General features: G+C 41.8%; 1 protein-coding gene across 1 annotated transcript in view; it reads left to right on the forward strand.

Moving 5' to 3' along the window:
• Window positions 1-5,291: 5,291 nt before the first annotated feature.
• The window catches only part of LOC145404407 (ionotropic receptor 21a-like), a 171,746-nt gene continuing 160,046 nt past the window's right edge, over window positions 5,292-16,991 (forward strand). The window contains exon 1 of the mRNA XM_080275922.1: window positions 5,292-5,467. Coding sequence (XP_080132048.1) covers window positions 5,292-5,467 — 176 coding nt within the window. The remainder of the gene's footprint in view (window positions 5,468-16,991) is intronic.

The following is a 16,991-nucleotide window of genomic DNA, read 5'->3' on the forward strand; positions in this document are numbered from 1 at the left end:
CTTTGCGTTAGCTAATAAGAAGCATCCACAAAAGTCCAAGAAGCAAAATTAGCATATCACAGCTCAAAAATAAAAGAAAGCAACACCGAAATGATATAAAAATATAAATTAGGGGAATAAAAATAAAACAGCAAAGAGATCGGGGAAATGAACACCAAAATAAATATCTCATAGGATAATAAGTATCCACATTCCCCTAACAAATATAAACCTAAAAGTAACCAGGAGAAATCAAAGAAATTAAAAAAGAAAAAAAAGGAGAAATCATCACCCATTCTTCCACAACCCAAATAAAGAAAACTTGCTAACTAATACCGCAATAAATCACACCTATTTCAACAGCCAGAAAAAATTAGGAAAGCTATATGCTAGGCTATTTGTCTGTCTGTCTATCTACTTATCTATCTATTTCTCTATCTATCTATCTATCTATCTGTAACCACACATCGTAATCCCAGTGAGGGTTCCCACCAAAAGGTCACCCTCATGTCATCCTGTCCTCCGCCAAAACTAAAAATAAAACCAAAGAATAAGCCAACCTACAGAGTCGTGCAGATGTCATGAGGTGTGAGGAAAGGCCCTCACTGCCACTGTAAATCCCAACCTTAACGATGCGGAGAGGTGGCGAGGAAGTCGTAGGCACGGTGTAAAAAAGACAGATGAATATGCAAAACTCCGAACAACTCCCACCGTCCCACTCACCACGTTTTTCTCTTCCCCTTCCCCCTCCCCCTGCACTTCACTTTCCCTTCCTCTCCACGTTCCCCTCCTCTCCCCTCATCTCCTCGCCCCTTCTCTCATACAGTTCCCCTTCTCTCCCCTTTCCTCGCCCTCTCTTCCTTCCCTCCTTTCCCTTCTTCCCCTGTATCCCCTCCTTTTCTCTCCCTTTCCTTCTTTTTTTCTCCACTCTTTCCCCTTTCCCTTCCCTTCTCTTATGTCCCCCCATCACATCTCCTGTCCCCTCCATTAAGTCTCCTCCGCCACCTCTCCTCTCCCTCATCTCTCTTCTCCACCCACTCTCCTTCCACAGTCACACTCCTCTCTCATATCCTTTGGGAGCCAAGTAGTATGATAGATGCAGCAAAAAAAAAAGAAAAAAAAAAAAAAGTATTATTTGTACCTAAGTCCGTTCTGATTTTTGTTGAGAAATAACTGTTTCTCTTGAGGATGGGGGGAAGAGTACAGAATTATTTTTCGGAAAACTTATAATAAAACTAAAGAAAAGGTTTGTACATAATTTTTCCTTAATCAACAAATTCATGCATAAAATTAAGCCCCTAAATGAAATATGTAGGTATCGTTGTCCACAAAACTCACCAGATTCACCACTTAAACACTTAAAGTCTCCTAAAGTAAAGCATATCGTATGCATAAAATTAATTGCTTACTAGAAACTTTAAGTAGATAGTAGTTGCCAGCTAAACAATCTTTAGTTCAACGTAACTTGCCTAAATTATTATTTTTTAGATGGAGAATTAATTTTGATCGGTGGCAGAAATACTCGCATGAGTCAAATAATATAGTTTTGTGTACAAATGTGTTGCCATTTATAATGCTGACATTTTAATCCATTGCAGTCTTTGTTTTAATATTTTTGGCTGACCGACTTTCTGAGTGTGGGGGGCATGGTTAGTAGTAAGTGGCTTTACACCGATTTTTGTGTACGGGATATCTGCTTACTGTCTGCTTGTGGGAAGTGCATTTTGGTCAGACATATCACTTTTATCGCCCAGTTTTCCCTCTGCTGAGGAGCTGGAGAGTGATGGCTTCACATGGCATCACCAGCATGGCGTGTGAAGGAGCTGCCCCGTTAAACGTATCTGTCTCCGTCACCTCCCTATCTTCGTAGAGGAGAATGGTGGATTGCAGGAGAAAGGTATCTTTGGCTTGCAGTCCACCGGGTTCATGTTCAGATGAGCCTGGGGATGCGCCCGTTGCTACTGCTACTACCACTTTCTGCACTGTGTCTTTTCCTTTTTTTTTTTTTTTTTTTTTTTTTGAGTATTATGAAACACTGTATTTACATCGTTAAATACGATTTCAGCAGGGTACATTCAGCTGCGAATTTTGATGTATCTTGGAAGCGTTAGAATATTAAAGGTTACACGAAACGATCTGTGAAATGGATGATTCATCTGACTCTGACAGGGATGAAAATGGAACGTTAGATGTAGGTCCCACAAAGATGGGGACTATAAAGCAATGCATTAAAATAGTTTGTCTTTACTGTTAAGAGAGAGCAGGACGAGAGGATGCCATACTCTTATTATGATACACTTTTAAGGTTCGAAGAACTATTTCTATACAGTTTATTTGCCTATATATATCATAATAACGCAAGATGAAAAAGTCACTGTCCAATCCAATAGAAGTCACTACCACATATCACACATCTTTCACACAGGTACAAATCAGCTGCTTCTTACACTAACACCACTATACACACTACCACACCACACAATCCCAAAGCTCACATCATGCTTCATAGTGCCCTCCCCTTCCCTCCCCCATCCCTTACCCTCTCCACTCCTCTCCCTTCACCACACACTCTTGTATATACAAGAATCTGTATGTAATCAGAAATTACCATAAATCAAGTTTCGGTAAGTTTTGAGATGACATGGTTGGTGCTGTGGCGGTGTAGATAATCGTGTCAACAGATGGCAGCACGTACACAAACATTCCATTCATAACACAGAGTCCGCAACAAAAGTCCTGTCGCCTCTCCAGCTTGTCGCTCCTGGGACTTTGACAGTTAGCCTCGTGAATCGACGCAGATGACTTTAATTGGCAGCAGATCATTATCATAAGTGTGGTTTGCTTGTGATTCACTAAGACTATATTTCAAAGTACATGGAGAGGAGAGAAACAAAGACTACAGGAGATGTGTTGCCAGTACTGCATGGTGGCGTGAGATATACCAGTATTACAAATACTATCGGTATATTATCATTAGCATGGTAGTATTGCATGACACGGCGGAACAGTAAAAAAAAAAAAATCATAGCCAATATTACGTTATTCGTGGTTCTAGTTAAGCTTCCAACCACTGAATTATGAAACGAAGTATATGCAATAAAGATTAACAGTGTTTGCAAATGCTTTGACATACTTAACTACACCGTCGGACATAATGATTGTCCTGAATATTGGTGTAATTTGAAAATAAATTACTGTAATGGTTGCTTCATAATCGCCATTCCAGTCACATTTCCCTCTCATCTGAAGGCTGAAAAAATGAAAAACTTGCACGTCATCGGAGCTACAAGGTTATAATTAAGAGATACATAATTTTTATTATATTTGCACTGTTTGACCTTGTATCTCAACATGTGTACCAAACTTACCCCTCCCCCCATCTCTCTCTCCCCGCCCTCTCTCTCTGCTTATATATATATATATATATATATATATATATATATATATATATATATATATATATATATATATATATATATGGTGTTAAGAAAAATCGAACCTTCAGGAACTTGAAGGGCAAAGTGCTTATTCATTCCACTAGCGGTGGGGACTGCATCATTCTTTGCAAGTTTTCTTTGTCCTTCTCAGACACATGCCACATGACCCCAGTATATTTTGGTTTCTTGGTGATTGACATTAGTCATACTTTCTCCCACAACTCCATGTTGTTTCTTTTCAGATGACTAGTACAAGGTCCAAAACCATTGTATTCCTGCTCGTTGTTGCTCGAAAAGACAGTTTGTTGAATTTGAGTCAGCTGCCAACGACTGGAAACGTCCTACAACGACTTTTCTACTTTCTGAAGGTGGGGAGGAAGGACCTGGCAACATTATTGTCACTGGTCGCTGAAGAAGCAACGGCAGTGTGGGTCAAAGCATCCATTCCCATGGTTGAAAAGCGGCATGCTGTACAACAGTTGAAGAAAGGAGTTCGAGAAATACCGTAACGTGGTACGGAATACAGCTCGAGGTGGGAAGACTCAAAAACAAAAAGAAGCCCGCTACAGGGATGTCCACTTGAAAAGTCTATTTGACTTGGCCAAAGGTGATGTATTGGCAGTGCTGAAGATGCAAGAGGACAAGGAGTTCCTGATCGATCAGCGTACCAATAGGAAAATGTATATTGGCATGAAGTCAAAGTGTACAAGACCAAAATGAAGTCCAAGGACAAAAGAAAGAAAGAAGAAGACAGGAGACGTTTGAATTCCGAGGAGGAAATAAAGAAAATGCTGGAGAAGGGAATAGGAGAGGTAGAAACGTCCACATCATCAAGTAATTCTGAGGATGAAGGTGACAATGAAGAAGTTCCAGGGCTGTCTACCTCATCCACTCCAAAAGTTCCACGTTTGGATCCAAGGCGAAGGCGGGTTATTGATGACCCTGTATTTTTTGCCGCATGTGATCGGACAGGCATTTCATCGTGAGTTGCAATGCAAGTGGTAGCTCCCGCCTTGATTGCAGCAGGGATTGACGTGGGGGAGCTCACGTTGTCTGTCTGATCTCTCCACTCTGTTCGGAAAGAATCAAGGACTGAAATCGCTGAAAAGATCAATAAAAGAATTCCAGCCACAAACACCCTTGATTCTCCATTTTGATGCAAAGCTCTTGCCCAACATCGATGGTAGCAGCCGCAGTGATAGCCTGGCGATTGTTGTTACAGGGATTGGTACGGAGAAGATCATGGCGATCCCTAAGATCCCTGCTGGAACGGGCGAAGCAATGGGAGAGGCAGTGCTAAGGACTTTAGATGAATGGCCGAAAATGAAGTCCTGGATTGCAGGGCTCTGTTTTGATACTGCAGTGTCTAACACCAAGGATCACAGCAGAGCTTGCCTTGTCATTGAAAGCGGTCTCCAAGTCCCACTGTTGGTCTTGGCATGCAGGCACCACATGTGTGAACTCATAATGACAGGAATCTTTGACCTCTTTTTCTCTTCTTCTGGTCCTGGAATTCCTCTCTTCTGTCATTTCAAAGAGTTCTGGAACAAAACTGACACAGCTTCCTTCGATCCCTATGATGATGACCTAGATGAAAAATCTCAGTCATGGATTGGCAACAGAACCAAGGACAGTTAACACTTCATGCTCATCCACATGGATCGTGCACAACCCCGTGATGACTACCTTGAGCTCCTCCAGCTGTCTTTGGCTTTCCTTGGCAAGAAGCCAGCACGGATGACCTTTCACCCTCCTGGTGCCTATCACAGAGCATGTTGGATGGCCAAAGGCCTTTTCTGACTCAAGATCTTCCTTTTCAGAAATCAACTGAAGGATGCAGCCTCCCTCCCCTTCACATGGCATCAAAAAGAGGCCATGAAACGCATCTCTATCTTCCTCGTCATCATCTATGCGATGCACTCGTTTGAAGCCCCAAATGCTGTCGACTTGTCAATCAGTGACCTCAATCTCCTGAAGAAGATTGAAGAATTCAAAGAGGTGGATCCCGTTGAAGCAGAGAAGGCACCGGACAAAGTCAAAAGCTACCTCTGGTACAGTTGCGGCCAGGTATTCCTTCCCAACCTGCTATATCAAGCCTGTAGGTATATGACATTGTCGTACACATACCATTAATGTATGCAGTACTTGCTGCTAGCAGATGCTGTGCAGTCATATTTGGCGGCATTATGTTCCGAGATTGTGTGTGACAGTGCCTTAGTTACAGGTTAGAAAAAACAGGGTGGGAAGGAAAACGTGGCCGCAACTGTACATGGCTCCACTAGCCATGTATTCTGACAAGGTCTCTGCTGAGGAAAAGCAGGAAATACTGAAAATATGACCACAGCACTGCCGAGGAAGAAGGGTCTGCGCCGTTTGAACATGAAGACGATTGATAAGGCATCAGACCTGAGCATTGGCGGATCCAGGATTTAGAAAAGAGAGGAATGGGGGGGCTGTTTGTCAATGTAAGAGGCGCCGAGCGCCTAAGGAGCGAGGCAATAAACTAGGGGGTCTGGGGTAAGCGGTAGCTCCCCCAGCGGGGTCCAGGACTCTGCAAAACGCTTTTTAACATTTCAGAAGCACTTTGAAAGCATTTTGGGGCAAGTGGTTGTACTTTTATGGTGGTCAATATTTAAAACCTGTAATCAATAATTTGTGTTAGATGGAAACCAGTTACAGAACTCTACCGACTGATTAATAATAATAATAATAATAATAATAATAATATTATTATTATTATTATTATTAATATAGTTTTTATTTTCATTGACATCGATATTTGATAATAATCAGCTCTAAAGGGAGCCATTCATAGCTGTAGGAAAGGCGCCCCCCACCCCTCCCCTCCCCCTGGATCCGCCACTGGATCTGAGAATCTCTAAGTTTGTTACCCAGAAGTCGAAAGATCTCTTCCAGTGATTGAAGCTGGATACTCCGACAAGCATCAATGACCCCTGCCCCATTCCTGATGTCATGGCCCACCTCATAGTGGTCAATGACGCTGCTGAGCAGGCAGTCAAACTGGCAATGGAGTATCACAGTTGTCTGACGAGGAATGATGAGCGACAGCTGATTGTCCATGTTGTGCAGAACCACAGAGCCCTCTATGACTCGACCAAAAAATCCCATATGTAATAAACTGATTATGCTTCTTGTATAGCTCAAAAATATTGTTTCTTTTTGTACCACCTTCTTTATTTTTACCTTTCTTCACCATACCCTCCACGTACTCAGTTCAGTTAGATTTACAGAATGCAGGGGTAGTGAGGAACGACTTTGCATTGATAAAAAAAAAAAAAAAAACATAAATCTTTGCTTGAATGCTTTGTTTATAAAGTGGAATCGATTGCATACTTTGCCCACCAAAATATCCAATTTTGATTTTTTTCCCCTATAAGTGCTGAATACCCTAATATATAAATAAATAAATAAATAAATAAATATATATATATATAGATATATATATATATATATATATATATATATATATATAATGTGTTAATAAAATATACATACAAACCTGTACATACAAGTATATGTACAAAAGTGGTATTCTGTATGCACGTACTGGGTATACATACATTTGCGTCATACGAAATATATTTCAGTAGTTTTCTGAAGCGTTTATTTTTACGTCTTGCCAAATGAAAGGCTTCATACTCTTACAGGAGTTTTTTGTGAGTCACTGAGATGTAGGTTAGCCAGAGAGACAGAGACTTCAGATCAGAGAATAAAAACTTAAAGAAAAATGGACTGTGTCACAAAAATGGAAGCCGACTGAGGGACCAAAGAAATGCCTTGAGATTAAATTGACTTTTAAATGAGCAAGGGAATGCGGCAGGAAGCATAGACAAAGAGGATAAGGCAAAAGTTTGTTGGAATGCCGAGAAGGAAAGTAAATTGGAATGGAAGACACAAAGAACTCTCCGGGTAGGATAGAGAGAATGAAATATTAGGCAATTAACTCCTGCGAGTATAATTGTATTTCTTTTCTTTTCTTTTCTTTTTTTTTTTTTTTTTTTGCCTTTTGTATTTTTGTTTTTTGATTATGTTCAGGTACAACCTTTTATGAACCCTTCACTAAATGACTCATTCCCAAACTGAGTAATTTTGCCAGTGAACACCAAGAATAAATTCAAGATTACGTTCCCTGACAAGATAGTCACTCAGCATTGGCGTTCTTACCTTTGCACAACTAGGATGTTTAAACCTCTGAAAAACAGCTCTAAATAATCCAGTCTTTTCTTACCTTACCCAGTTAGCCAGAAATTACGCTAATGATTAGATCTTTGAGTACGACGAATTCTATTTTATTCAGGTCAACTTTAGACCCCTGTTTGTGAAAGGGTTAAAGCTATTTTCCATTAACCGATGAATTTTTCCTTTTCCTTCCTAACTTCTCCACTTTCCTAACTTTCCGGACTTCATCACCTACCTAATTTCTCCGCCATCCTGACATCTCCGCCATCCTAACGTCTCCGCCTTCCTAACTTCTCTACCCTCCTAATTTACTGACCTAACCACCTTCTTAACCTAATCACCCGACTAACATCATCATTCACTACCTTCATAACCTCACCACTTTGCTAAAATTAAACACCTACCCAACTTCATCTTCCTTACCTCACCACCTGACTATCCCCGCCACCTTCCCACACTCATCACCTTCCTAACTTCACCACCTAACATAACCACCTTGCTAACCTACCCAGTGTTTTAACCTCATCACCTTCCTAACATCACTACCTTACCACTCTAACCACCTTCCTAGTTGTTCCCCCTCTTATGCTTTACCACCTTCATAACCCTACTCCAGTCACTTACTACCTTCAGAACCTAATCAGTTTCCACACCTACCGCCTTTCCAATTACTCAACCATCCTAACCTCACTACCCTCCTGACTCCACAACCTGTGTAAGCAAACGCTGTCATCGTCTTTACTTGCCCAGCATTGCGTACCACCATTATAACATTGCTAATATCAATCCACATCTTGTTGTTTTTAATGCATCAAAAACTCAGTTCTTACACATAACAACCAGACAAAATCTTCCGCAGGAGTACCGTACCCTCTAATTTTTAACAATATCCAGCTCAATTCTGCATCATCTTTAAACATACCTGGAGGTACATTCGGTCGAGATTTATCGTGGAAGGAACATATTACCTCTTTTAAAATCTTGTAGATGGTAGGGGGATGAATATAGTTTTGAATGGTGAGTTGCTTGAGGAGGTAGAGTGTTTTAAATATTTAGGGTCACATGTTGCTGTGGATGGAAGAATAGATGCAGCAGTGAAGTTCTGAATGAATGAAGTAGGTAAGGTGCTGGGAGGAATGAAAAAAGTGTTTAGATGTCGTTCGCTTAGAATGGTTGTAACAAGAAGGCTGTATGAGGGTGTTGTGGTACCGACTGCGTTATATGGGGCTGAAACATGGACTGTGGATGTAGCAGAGGGGAAAAGTTTGAATGTAATGGAGATGAGGTGTCTGAGGAGTACGTGTGGAGTGACGCGTATGGATCGAGTGTGAAATGATGAAGTGCGAAGGAGAACTGGAGTTGTTCGGGAGATGGCTGGTAGAGTTGAGCAGAGGGTGTTGCGATGGTTTGGGCATATGGAGAGAATGGATAATGAGCGATTGGTGAAAAAGATAACTAGATCTGATGTGAGAGATGAAAGGCTGAGAGGGCGACCACGAATAGGATGGATGGACAGTATGAAGAGAGCGCTGGATGCGAGAAGGATGTCTGTTGAGCAAGGAAAAGTGGCTGTGCGTGACAGAAATAAATGGAAATTGTGAATGAATAAATGATGACGAAGCCCTGAGGGGATGTTTTCTCGTATTTGGTCTGATCAGCTAGTCAGGTCAGGTACGGGTAAGGGGATGGGTCTATTATAATGTGGCAGGGGTAAACCAGCTCTGCTCTCGGGCCCTGCTGTGGATGTCACTGATTGCACTGCGCAGTTGACCCTTGTGCGGTGTGATGTGGTGAGGATCTGTCCCTTCTCCCCTTTGGGGCTAAGATGCGAATGATTGGGTTTGAAATGATGAGTAAATGGGGAGTGTGTCGTCCTGTCTCGGCTACCTCCCTTTCCTTGGGGGAAGCAGCCTAGGTATATAGATAGATAGACAGAAAATCTGCTTCTAATAGACTGGGTGTGCTAAGCCGACTCCTTGCCTTCTTTACTGCTGCATAGATGTTGATTTTATACACGGGTTTTTTTCGCCCCTGTGTAGAGTACAACTCTCACGTGTGGGGAGGCTTCCCACATACAGCTCTTCCCAACAAGATGGAGTCAAAGGCTTTTCGTCTCATTAACTGTCCTCCTCTTACTGGCTCTCTTAAACCTCTGTCTCATCGCAGCATTGTTGCATCTTTATCTCTCTTCAGTCGCTACTTCAATGGTCACTGCTCCTCTGAACTGTCTGTTTGCATCCCTCCACCTCTACGACGGACGCGTAGCACCCGACTAGCAACAAATTCTCATCCCTTTTCTGTCCAGCTCTGTAATGCTCCCTGTCCTTCATGTATGCAACAGGTCAAATTGGGAACTGTCTCCCTCTGTCTCTATTTCCTGCTGCCTATGGTCTCCACTCTTTCAAGCGCAGTGTGTCCGTGCACCACGAAATGATTGGATCCTTTTTTTTTCTTTTTTTTCTTGGAGGGAACAATTTGCCGGCTAGTGACCTTTGGTTCTTTCTTCTTTGTATAAAAAAAGTAAAAAATAAAGAGAAACAGTAACCCCGATTATGCAGACCGGTTATATGACAAAAAACATGTAAATTTTGTTAACATTAGGTTCAGAGGACAAGGGAGTGTTTCATATTTTTTGTTAGAATGATCTGAAACAAGTTAATGTGCTTCCGTGGAGAGAGAGAGAGAGAGAGAGAGAGAGAGAGAGTAATTCACCGGGTCTGTCAGGACTACGTGATGTTTCGTGGTCGTCATCTTTTACCCTCCCGGAAAGGAGCTGAGAACTCATATAGTCCAATCTAAGGGCAAGATTGTGACCTTTCACACATGCACACACCCATCCCCTTTCTCAAAGGGGACAGTAACCACCCGCTTCCTCAGTGAAACTTGTCGCAACCTGAGCAAGGCGTGAACCCTTCTTTTCACAGATGGCAGGCAAGAGCGTTACCACTGAGCCAGGGAGCGGTGTGTGTGTGTGTGTGTGTGTGTGTGTGTGTGTGTGTGTGTGTGTGTGTGTGTGTGTGTGTGTGTGTGTGTGTATCTATCTATCTATCTATAGCCCGACGCCCTAATCCCGCAAAGGGTGGCCGCAGACAAAACGCCTCCAAGTCACTCTGTCACCCACCATTTGACTACCCTCCCCCCAACTCACCCCCCCCTCCCTCATATACCTCTCAACTCCATCCCTCCACCTCATCCTCGGTCTACCCCTCCCTCTCCCTCCCTCCACCTCACCTACATACACCCTCTTAGTCAGTCTTTCATTCTCCATTCTCTCCACATGTCCAAACCACCTCAGTGTATTTCTCCTAATCTTTTCAACCACATCCACATCTACCCCACAACGTTCCTTCACTTCTTCATTCGTCAACCTGTCCCTCCATGTCACTCCACATGCTCCTCTCAAGTAACTCATTTCCACTGCTCTCACTCTTGTCTTGTTCCCCTCTTGCAAGGTCCACGCCTCGCTTCCATACGTCAGGGTAGGGATCACAATACCATCATTCAGTGACTTCTTAACTTCCATACTCACCTCCCTATTTCTCATCACTGCTTTCAGTGTGCCAACAACCTTCCTTCCCTGCTGTACCCTTTCACGTACTTCATCCCCCAAAGTTCCATCCTTACTCATCACACTACCCAAGTACTTGAATGCACTCACATTCTCCATATCCTCACCATCCAACCTCACTGCACACTCTGTGACTTCATTCCTCTGAAACACCATAACTTTACTTTTGTTTACATTAACTTTCAGCTTCCTCCTCCTACACACTGTCCCAAATTCATTCACCAAACCTTGCAACTCCCATTCATCTTCACTCAACAATACTGTATCATCAGCAAACAGCAACACCGGAAGCTTCCAAATCTCACCCTCATTCATTAGGGCCACCCCCACATCCACTGCCCTACCTTGTACCTCCTTTACGACCCCATCCATATATATATTAAACAGCCATGGAGACATTACACACCCCTGTTTCAGTCCCACATTGAGATCAAAGAACTCACTCAGCTCACCATCCACTCGCACCGTAGCCCTAGCTCCCTCGTACATACTCTTCACAGCACTCAACAATTTCCCTCCACTCCATATATTCTTAATACCTTCCATATACCTTTCCTATCTATTCTGTCATAAGCTTTCTCCAAGTCCATGAAGGCAGCGTACACTTTCCTTCCCTTCTCTAGATACTTCTCCACTAAACATCTTAGAACAAATATCTGATCTACACACCCTTTTCCCTTCCTAAATCCCCCTTGTTCTTCTCCAACTAGCTCCTCTGTCATATGCCTAACCCTATCAATGAGTATTCTACCATATATTTTACCAGTCACACTAAGAAGGCAAATACCCCTATGGTTACCACATACTTCTCTCCCCTTTTCCTTTGTACAGAGGAACAATTATACCTGATTTCCAGTCCTCTGGAACCCTTCCCTCTTCCCAAGCCAATCTACACAACTTCCATATCCACTCCACAACAATCTCACCCCCATTCCTAAGCATTTCACCACACACTCCATCAATTCCTGGGGCCTTTCCCAGCTTAATCTTCTTCATCGCTTCCACTACTTCCGACCTACTGATCTCTTCCTCCCTCCTCTCATCTCTTCTTCTCCCAGCCATTCCCCAACCACTTATACTCACACTGCTCTCACTCTCTACATTCAACAAGTCCTCAAAGTGCTCCTTCCATCTCCTCAATTTCTCTCTCTTCTCCACCAACAATCTATTATTCCTATCTTTCACTCCCCTACTATTTCCCCTTTCACACTGCCTTACTTTCTTTACCTCCTTCCAAAACAATTTCTTACTCTCCCTCCATTTCACACTCAGATTCCTCCCAAACTCTTCATCCACTTTCTTCTTACTCTCCTTCACCAGTCTCTTAACCTCCCTTCTCCTGCTCACATATACCTCTCTCTTCTCTCTCTCATCTTCTCCCCTACCTCTACTCGCCAACCATTCACCATATACCTTCTTCTTTTGTTCCACAGCTCGTTTCACCTCATCATTCCACCATGCTGTCCCTTGCACACCCTTGCATCTCCTCCTCACTCCACAAACCGCCTCACACGCTGCGCTTATCTCTTCCGTGAATATCTTACATACGTCTTCCACCCCTTCCATCTGCTCTAGCTCATACCTTCCCAATCTTTCTTCCACTATGCTCTTATACTCTGTCCTCTTCTCACTATATTGCAATTTCTGTGTGTGTATGCTTGCAGTAATTACTGTTTTTTTTTTTTTTTTCGTATGCGTGCATGTTTTGTTGACTGTGATTGTGCTGTTCTACTCTCTCGGTATCGTTGCCTCACGTTGTATGTCTTTATGTATATGTAAGTGTGTTGACTAGTGTGTGGGCTTTGTTAGTCGAGAGAGAGAGGGGGGGGGAGGTTGTCGTGTCTGTTTTCATTATAAAACAACAACTCAGGTTTCGCGTGGAGAGGCTGTTTTCTAGTTAATAAGGACAAGACGTGAGTTTGTTCTCTCTCTCTCTCTCTCGTACGAGCCTCAGGTAGCGTACTTTAAGGATAAAATGCGATATAATTCTCGGAACCATCTCAACATTCCCTACCTGAATAAAATCGTCTGATGGTATAAAGGGTAAAATATGGTGTAAAAGTTTTATGGTACTGAAAGATTATTTCAAAATTCCTCCCAAACTAATTGTAATTTTATAGCAGTAGGCCAAATACAATGTGAAATAGATAATAATAGACAAGTGCCCTTTTCTTTGATTTTCTGTACAACAGGTCGTTTCATAGATGGTGAAAATTGTTTGATGGAAGTCACAGATGTGAGGCACAAAGAGGCATTCAGACAGTACAATACCCACGTCCACAAGCTGGTTAAGAGCTGAACACATTTGACATTACACTGCGGCCTTGACCCTGCACCAAGTATTCTCAAAATCGAATTCCTTCACGCTTGGCTTACACTCAGCATTTCATCAAGTTCGGTCCAAATTTGAAAAAAAATTGTTTATCTTTATTCACACACACACACACACACACACACACACACACACACACACACACACACACACACGCACAATACGACCTTTGACCTCGCCCTGCAACCTTGACATTTGACTGACTGACCTCAAAATCCAGTGCCTTTGTAGTTGCCTAATCTCAGCCTATCCACCATTTGTGTGTGTGTGTGTGTGTGTGTGTGTGAATTGGATAAAACATAGTTTACTTATGACCAATTGTTCTAAAAATCATTAGGTTAACACCTTGCTAGACTATTACGCTTTCCAATTAGTTTGATTGAAATCGGACAGAAACAGAGCTATTATGTTCACACACACACACACACACACACACACACACACACACACACACGTCAAACAAAACAGCACCCGCACTCGTTTCCCGACCTTGAATATAATGAGTAACCCGCGTCTCTCAGTGGTAGTTTACTTATTATACCTGCCATGGTCTGGACAGCTTTAGTATTCTCCTGTAGTAGTCACCACCGAACAGTTTTATGTAGCTAAGAGTGAATCGTGAAGCCTGATAGTGTTCGTGTTCGTATTATTAACCCTTTTATGATCCGGAGAACTCGAGGTTTCTATTCCAGTTACCTTTTATTTAGCAGAATGTGTGATTGGAGCCACAGCGTGTTAAGTTTACCGAGTTTGACATTTATGGTACTTAGCGTGTGTCCGAGCTCAGTGGTTAGACAGACCAGACCAGGATTTAGGATGCATGGTAGAGTGGTATTTGGTTATAGTCAGGGTTACGTTAGAACTACACAGCCACTATTAAAGCTCATCCACGCCTAACATTACTCATTCAAACCCTTTCGGGAGTTCAGTTACTATAACGACTGGTGCTGGATTTTGAATGAGGCAGTATAGGAAGCTGTGGAATGGAGTAAGTCATGGCAGAGTGTAATTCCTGTACAGAGCGTAACATAGTCTGTGGTTTGGACTGTAGGCGGAGTGGGTGGCAGTCTGGCATACGAATTTGGTGACGGTTTCTATTCGCCTCTTCAGACAAGTACAGCAAGTTTATGAGTGTGCAATGCGTCATAAATATCGATTCTTTTAATTACGATCAGTAACGAAAGTGAACAAAGACTTTGGAAACCCAGTAATGCAATCTTCGAAGATCAAAAAACTTCCCCGACTATTGTGTAACTGTATATCGTTTCATAATTGTGTAAGTAAAACGTGTAGCTAAATTCTTGAACTTAACCGTACGATGTTGTTTTTAGCTAATTATTACTTTTTTAAGCTCTCATAACCTTTCGTATCAGTGTCTTAATGAATGCATTTGGATTAAGCATTTATTTATTGTTTACTTGTTGTTGCTTATATGAATATTAAAACTCCTGTTGTCTCTTAGCTATTGTATTCTAATGTGCAGCTGTGGACGATATTTTCATTCCCCAGTCATTCGTCTGTTATGAAAGCCTTACAGAACGTTTTGAAAAGGTATTGGGCACCATGGACCTCAACACTGGATATAAGTCACTGTTCTTTAGTGATGTATCATTTGGAGTGAATCGATATTAAAAACTGCAAGAGTAGTCAATAAAAAATAATATATATAGTATCGCACACCAGGGGTACGATGGTTGTGAAAGTGAACATGTTTTGCAGACGCACATGAACCTATTAACATGTTGCCTAAAAATATATATACCACCCAGTATGTGACGATTTATGCGATTTCCAGTTCTAATAATTACCAAGGTCAATATTTGCTCTTATAATTACAGGGTGCTCCATATATCACAATGCTTCGTCCGTGTTTCAGAATGATACGTGCATGTTGGCTGCACATACATTGCACTTGTAACAGTAACTACTTCAATTTTACTCTTTCATAATAGTTTGGTTCTTTCAAAATATGTATCTTGATAATTACATAATGACCTGATTGAGAGTTCGCAGTGGGGTTTATTTTGGTAAGAACTTTATGTTACGATTATAGAGCAGGACGAGTTGAGACCGTTCTTTCTAGCCCTTCCTGTACACAAGGTCTTTCATTTGGGACAGTAAAGTCGTAAAGAAGGCACATTCTTATTTCCATCAGGCGATTAAAACACACACACACACACACACACACACACACAATATTACCGAACATTATTGTCTGGTGGCAGTAAGACTAAATCATAAAAGTCGCCCTCGTATGAAAAGAGTAAGTGCAAAAGTTCTCTCTCACTGCCAGAAGTTTCTCCTTAGCAAAATATATTATCAGAACCATAGAATGAATGGAATATAATTAACAACACTGTATTGTAAAGCAAAATTTGAGTAACTGAACCTACCATTATGTGTCGTGTAGGATGAAAGGTTAACTGGAAGCGTATGTACAAGCGATATTGTTGAGTAGAAAAAGACTGAAAACTATGAAGAATGGTGAAATGGAGGAATACGATAATGGGGGTAAAGGGGCACGAAGGGCTTTTAATTGAAATACTGTACGCAAGTGAACTATATAGATATAGGACATGCACATGCCGGTACTTCAAGCGATACGTCGGGAGCATTATCAGAGAATGTATAGTCTGTGTGGTAATGCACATTTAACACGTGCAGCTTGAAGACGTCATTCTTAGTTTATTCTGGCTACATCCAGACGATTGCATGTGACGTGGGCGTTTTAGAACTGAAAAGGTTACATATGACTTATTAACCCGTTCATTACAAAGATTACTTGCTGTCTGTTGCTGCCGCTGCAAAATAAAAATTACATTCTAGGCTGAAAAAGTTAGAATGGTATTGACGCTTACGGATGCCATTACTGAAATGTGCTATTAATTAGAGGTAGAACGATTTCAGTGTCCCCGAAATCATTAATGTTGTTATGCCACTATATTTTTACCCTATTAATGCAGGATATTATCGTGAGTAGAATAACACCGTCGTCCAACAGCCAGAATCTATTACGTAATACGGCAGTGGCAACCGAACAGTTAATCGAGTTCAGTTTAACCATTTACAGGAGGTTCCCAGATTTGATTAAGATAGTTTGTCGGGAATTAAACGAAATGCATCAAGTCGATTGTGACAACTTCTTTGAACATTCTTGGGCATTTTATCAGAGTTTATACAGATTGTGGTTCAGCTGAGTATTCCTAGCAGTGAAAATATTAAGGCAAGTTGAGTCTAATTTTTCTGGCAAAATGACGCTAAGCTGGCTATAATTAAGGCGACACCACAGACCCTGAGGATAAAATGTGATCCTGAGTGTGACTCAAGTCCAGGAGGGCGCGAGTCGTGAGAGGAAATATTAGTCCTCTTATTGTTTTAATTCGTGGAACCCAGACAGTATCTCGCCACTCGGCCTTTCATTGCACACAGGGACAATAGCCTCAGTTGGCCTATTTATCCTTGATTTACTGTGCCC

This window comes from Coenobita brevimanus, chromosome 63 (genome assembly GCF_032717465.1).
Source record: "Coenobita brevimanus isolate Jiangsu-jjx chromosome 63, ASM3271746v2, whole genome shotgun sequence".
Lineage (NCBI taxonomy): Eukaryota > Metazoa > Arthropoda > Malacostraca > Decapoda > Coenobitidae > Coenobita > Coenobita brevimanus.